The sequence below is a fragment of the Rutilus rutilus genome, assembly GCF_951802725.1.
Source record: "Rutilus rutilus genome assembly, chromosome: 4".
In the NCBI taxonomy this organism is placed as follows: domain Eukaryota; kingdom Metazoa; phylum Chordata; class Actinopteri; order Cypriniformes; family Leuciscidae; genus Rutilus; species Rutilus rutilus.
In genome coordinates, this window is record NC_140212.1 from 30,770,249 (window position 1) to 30,777,116 (window position 6,868).

Here is a 6,868-nt window from a genome sequence, read left to right on the forward strand (position 1 = left end):
AATTATAAATTACACGGTAGTGTGACATCTTAAAGGGATACTCCACTTTAAAAGGAAAATTCTGTCATCATATACTCACCCTCATGTTGTTTCAAACCTGTATGAATTTCTTTCTTTTGCTGAACAGAAAGGAAGATATTTAGAAGAATATCAGTAACCAGACAGTTTCTGGTCTCATTGACTTCCATAGCAGGAAAAAATATATATACACTATGAAAGTCAGTGAGACCAGAATATCTTCCTTTATGTTCAGCAGAAGAAAGAAATTCATACAGGTTTGAAACAACATGAGGGTGAGTATATGATGACAGAGATTTCATTTTAAAGTGGAGTATCCCTTTAACTTGTTTATTACCTTTGATTATGTATGCTTTTCCCAGAAATGAAGCTTCCTCTTCCAGTCCCTTTCACACGAAACATGGTTTCGGCAATTGCCACATTTTCCACACCTTCATCACCCCGGACCCTGAAATGGAGGGGTGAAGGGAGAGGTTAAATCTGCTTGACTGCCATAATGTTAAGAAAATACAAATAAACATGTTTACTCATCTGTCCCTCCCGAACCTATAACAGAAGTGTCCTTCCTGGGTCAAAATGACCCGAGGGCCAGAAATCTTAATTCCATTTTTATAATTTATTTCTAAATATTTATGTAGGTTTTTCTATTATTTTTGGGTGATTTTTATTATATTTACCTTTTATTCTGGATTTTTTTTTTTTTTTACATTAAAAAAATCTAGCTGAATTAGAACCTAAACATGTGTGTACATTCATACAATTTCATAAATATAAGTATATTTAAAAAAATATATAACTGATATAAACTCAGTCTCTCAAATGTAACTGTTAAGTAAAAAAAAAAAGAAAAAAAAAAGGAAAAATGAGTCATATCCCAGCAGAAACATGACACATTATAATATGTTCTATTGGAGTGTGTGTATCATGCGTGTTTTCTGCATTGGGGATATTCTGTAGTCTCAGCCCTTCATTTGGGTATAAATCTTTGTCTCAGATTTTGTATATATAAAAAAAAAAAAAAAAATTCTCGTACATTCCATTCATTCCTATGTGGGTCAAAATGACCCACGAGGGACCCTTTTGTTACTTTTTTATTGCACCCATTTAAACTCCTCAAATCCACTCAGTTTTGTGTGTGTGTGTGTGTGTGTGTGTGTGTGTATTCCTGGTGCAAGTATGACAAAAGTAAAGAAATCTTAGACCGGTACGATCAACACACGATTTTTATAAACTGGAAAATCAGTTTTGGGTCAAAATGACCTGAGGGATGAGGGCCAGTAGCAGTTTTAACATTAAGTGGCATGGCATCTGACGCACAGAAGCCAATGGCACATGTCACTATGCGTATTGGCACATCCGGTCTTCATTGGCATGTGCCAGTGGATAGTGGCATGTGTCACTGACATCGCGACACACTGACACTGACACCTGACTGACACCGAGTTGCGGAACATGTCACCGTGTTGCGACACCTCCAGTAGTGACTGACAGATTAATCGAACACCTATAGCCTACTGACGTAATTGTTGCACAAAATCCTAAATAAATAGCCTAATTTTGTGATATTTAAAATATCAATTGTGAGTGTAACACTGGCCAGATGAGATGAGAATCTTGCGCTGGCCAGTGTTACACTCACTTATACTGACACCTACTGGTGTGCGTCCGTGCAGCATCACGCAAAAATAAAGGTTTACAGTAACGGGCGCGACTGTTAATACGTTATTCGTAGTGACCCATGATTGATTTATTTCGTGTCTTTCCTAGAATGGGCAGTTTGTGACTTTGCGAGATAAACAACATAAAGTAGCACTGGTATTACAAAACATTCAGTGGCACATACCAATCAAATACAGACGTGACACAAATAACACGTTTGAAAAAATATTAATGCACTTTAATTCGTTTAATTGATATTTTAAATATCACAAAATTAGGCTATTTATTTAGGATTTTGTGCAACAATTACGTCAGTAGGCTATAGGTGTTCGATTAATCTGTCAGTCACTACTGGAGGTGTCGCAACACGGTGACATGTTCCGCAACTATGTGTCAGTCAGGTGTCAGTGTCAGTGTGTCGCGATGTCAGTGACACATGCCACTATCCACCACTGGCACATGCCAATAATGTCAGTGACACATGCCACTATCCATTGGCACATGCCAATGAAGACCGGATGTGCCACCGGATGTGCCAATACGCATCGTGACATGTGCCATTGGCTTCTGTGCGTCAGATGCCATGTCACTAAATGTTAATACCGCCTCTCGGATGAGGGTTTAACTAAACGCAAGGAAGTGATAACAGAAAAACAATTTTCTCCTACCTTGAAGGCCAGCCATGTTTTTGCACAGACTGGAGAAAGAATGATAAGGCAGTGCTTGAACGGTTGTTTGTTGCTGGTTCCAGGTACATGATCTATACCAAAAAACAAATAAATGTAATACATTAAATCATTCAATACATTCTAACACAGATAGATAGTCAGATTATAGATAGATAAGTAATATTATTGATTGATAGATAGATTCCACTGGGTTGGAAATAAATGTGTTTACCTTTCGTGAGAACCCATCTATCCCACCAAATATGATGATGTTGTACCTTCAAAGTAAAACCATGTTAAACGTAATATTGCATAACATTACACTTTCGAAGGTAAAAAATAAGACCATACCTTATGAGCTTGTGGTTCGTGTCAATATGGACTAAGGACAGTGGACTTTGAACAAAATATGACCTCCTGACAATACACCCCAGCTGGGTCATCCTTTCCAGAATTCCAGGGGCATCCACTCTGTGCATGGATTCTTTTATGCGGTTCCATTGAACTCTGTGTCCGTCTGCTTGCAGGCAGCCTTTTATCATCCTATATCCAGCATTTGGTAGTCTTCTTTTGATGGCCAAAATGGCATTATCCAATTCATTGTCAGACATGGTGCTATATGTAGTTTTTACAGATAAACCCAAGTCACGCATTCGGCGGAAGATTGTTGACTGGCTTACTCCTAAAATGTTCGCAATACAGGAAACTGGTAAAGACATCTCTATGAGACGGGACAGCATTTCCTCGGAAACAATAAACTTAGGTCGACCTCGTCCACCACCACATTCCCTTGTAAGAACTGGGGCCACCTCTTGGGAAAGAGCTGCATGAATTTTTTATTGCAAATCCATGAGGGTCTCCAAAATATCATTTGGCACATCAAAGACAGTGGAGGCTGATGACAAAATAAACACTTCTTGATTGATAACATACTGAAAATAGTCCAAGTCCAGCTGATGACCATCTAAAACTGCACTTATTCGTGACCTGAGGCGTTCCAGTAGGTGCGTCATCAGCGGTCCCTGTAAGTCAAATTACTCTGACATTAATATTACTTAGACAAAATTCAATCTTTTATTAGTGATAAATGAAATATGACTTCAATACTTAAACAGTGAACACTTATATTACATGACCTGTGTATTAACATACAGTGCACGTAACACGGCTGTTAGGAAGTCAACACTTAAAATTGCTCATTCTTTTATGTAGCCCTATCTCATCGCGCTACAGGCTGCAGTGATGACCTCCTTAACAACTGTCTTCTTTAAGCACCTAACGTTACATGTACTCTAAGAGCTTATTTTACCTACTATACTATCTCTGTAATATTGCTCCTCTCTGTTATTAGTGATAAATAACCCTTAAACACAGGGGTCGTTAAGTTCGGTCCTGGAGGGCCGGTGTCGTGCAGAGTTTAACGTTAGCTCCGACCTCACGACCTCCAGGAACAAGTTTGATGACCAGTGCTTAAACATGTCAGATAAATAATAATAATAATAATAATAATAATTTAAAAAAAGAACTTACCTGAGACGAGGAGTGAGCGCTTGGCTGCTGATCTGCCATTTCGGCGCCAGTGGTTTAAAACGTTGGTGGGGCGCATGCGCACTTCGTTGGATCGATTCATCTTCCCTCGGATAGTAATGCCTGTGACCTTGATGACGTATTTTTGACAGTCGCTTCGCACACCGCACTTCATGGTCGTAATTCGCATTCGTGTGTGTAACAGAGCTGTTGTGAAAACACGCACTGTGTCTGTAAACTGTCACAGTCGTACATTTTAGAGTTGTACTCTAAAAAACACACAGAATCGCGCATCTGTAAACTGTCGTGGCCGTAGATTTTGGAATCCAACTCAGACAAAAAACAGAATTACATACAATAGTTTTAAATTACGCACGAGTATATTAAAATTACACACAAATGTTTTGAATTACGTACGATTATTTTTGAAAGTGATTTTATTCCATAGTCTGATCGCAGCCCGGCCGATGTGTAGTGTTTAGCCTACATTAGCCACAAACATCTAATGTTGTAATGGTCTCACTACAGGACACATACACATGCTATACCTTGTTTGAAAGCTATGGTCCTCTAGAATTCAGTCGCTGGATTTATTTTACAGCCATTACCCACAACATTCAGATCTCTTCTTTTGATGCTCATAACAAAGCTGAGACAGCGTCAAATTTCTTTTTCTCCAGCTGTTATGGCAGCCACGGACTGCACAGTTAACACTGCCCATCTCTAATTTCTTTAAATTGGAAGGCAATTAAATTAAACTAAGACAGATAACAGATTGGACCAGGGCAAACAAAGCGCTAAGTAGCTAAACCAGGAAGTGAGATTACGCGGATGGCGCCACCCAGTGCTACTTCCGGAATAAGGTGAATAGAGCCCCATTATATGCTATTTGCTATTTGACTAACTGAAAGATATCTTTTCACAAGTTTTTCCAGTTGGATTCATATCTAAATATTATGAAATCTCAATTCTAACAATAAAAATGAATATTAGAGAAAATTCATCATCAAAATCAGAAAAAAAGTAGAACACAGATAGACAGACATAAAAACAGTGCTAAAACATTCACAATGTAAAATGATCATGCTCTCACACACACACACACACACACACGCACGCGTGCGTGTGTTCGTGCGCGCACACACACAGAGAAATACATTTGTGAGACTATAAATACTGCTCTCTTATAATTTGTCAAATAAAATAGTCCAAAATGCGGAACCACCACAAAAATAAATTTGGTGACACTGACACATCGACAATGTGAACCCCCCCCCACACACACACAGAGAGAGAGAGAGAGAGGGAGAGAGAAAGAGACAAAAGTTACTGCTTTATTTGCTCATTTGTTATGCTGTTCAATTTATTGCATTTTGATGTTCACGTCATGTATTTGTACTCAATATATAATATAACTACATATCTGTTCTGTTACAGTTAGTAACTGAAGTGTAGATTACATTTGTACAATTATATGAAAAAAAGAAGATTGAAATAAATGATAAACTAAAAACTCAACTTTTATCTTTTTCAGGTTTGATTCTAATCATAATGTAACATTATTGAGAAAAAAAATCAGTACAAAAAATGCTAAACTTAGACAAAAAAAAATCATTTTTATTGTTAGAATTGTGATTTCATAATATTTAGATATGAATCCAACTGGAAAAACTTGTGAAAAGATATATATTTAGTTAGTCAAATAGCAAATAGCATATAATGGGGCTCTATAGCCATCTAGTGGCTAAAATGATAAGTTTTCACGACTCCGCAGTGACGCTGCTGACGTAAGACGCTGCTGACGAGTTATCTGGTGCGCCCGAGCTTTGTTTAAAGTCTGAGGGAGACGCACGTCACGTCAGCAGCGTCACTGCGGAGTAGTGAATGCGGATTGACAACAGAACCGAAAGAGAATACAATGCTGAATAAAGTCGTAGTTTTTGTTATTTTTGGACCAAAATGTATTTTCGATGCTTCAAAAAATTCTAACTAACCCACTGAGGTCACATGGACTGCTTTGATGATGTCTTTATCAACTTTCTGGACATGGACAGTATACCGTACATACATTTTCAATGGAGGGACAGAAAGCTCTCGGACTAAATCTAAAATATCTTAAACTGTGTTCCGAAGATGAACGGAGGTCTTACGGGCTTGGAGCGACATGAGGGTGAGTCATTAAATGGCTTCATTTTCATTTTTGGGTGAACTAACCCTTTATTGTGCCTTAAAGGGATTGTTCACCTAACCATGGTGACATGTCTACTGATCTTTGGGGGGTTTTGTTTGTTTTGGTTCTACTTCTAAGTGTTGTGTAGGAGAATAATTTCTTTTATCACCTGGGACTTTTGATTCTGAGGTTTGAGAGAATGACACTAAATCTGTGACGGTGCAAAGTTCGTCATCTATGTCATGTGTTGAGGCGACTTCAATTATGTTGATTGATTTATTCATTTCTATGACATGATTGTCATCTGTGTATGTCACAGTCACAGGCCCACATGTTAAAAGAAATTCTTCAATGTCCTGTGCATCTAGGAATTGTGTGCTTTCTTTTCTAATGAATCTAGTCAGCACAGAATTTGCGATTGTCAATGACATCTCATTCTCTTCAAGCTTGAAAATCAATGTGCCATTACATTTTGAAATGTAACTCTCCTGTTTCCTTAGTATCTTACAGGTGGTGCACCTGTGAAAATGTACCTTTGTGTTGAAGTCTGATTGTGTGCTGTGACACTTGGGACACAGTTTTTTCATGGAAATTGTGCTGCCCTCTATTGTTTGTGTAATTGTGTTCGTTTGTGTATCAACATCTTCTGTGTCTGATGTGGTGGGCAATAAAACTGTTGTGCTTTGTTGTGTAATTTTTGTGTTTCTTGTGGTTGTCAAGTACGTTTTACCACTAAATGTTCTGGTTGACAGGTTTGTACATTCGTAAGTTGTACCAATTTTTACCATATCTATCTGATTGTCCCATAGGGACAGCTGAATCATTC

At 38.1% G+C, this 6,868-nt stretch overlaps 1 protein-coding gene across 1 annotated transcript; it reads right to left on the reverse strand.

Moving 5' to 3' along the window:
• Positions 1–351: 351 nt before the first annotated feature.
• Positions 352–3,146, reverse strand: LOC311289815 (uncharacterized protein; the record flags this gene model as incomplete). Its single annotated transcript, XM_084408060.1, has 4 exons — positions 2,697–3,146; positions 2,578–2,623; positions 2,346–2,437; positions 352–466 (listed from the first exon to the last, which is right to left on the reverse strand). Exons 1-4 carry the CDS (start codon positions 3,083–3,085, stop codon positions 352–354), a joined length of 642 nt encoding a protein of 213 aa, XP_084264186.1. The 5' UTR covers positions 3,086–3,146.
• Between the last annotated feature and the right edge of the window lie 3,722 nt (positions 3,147–6,868).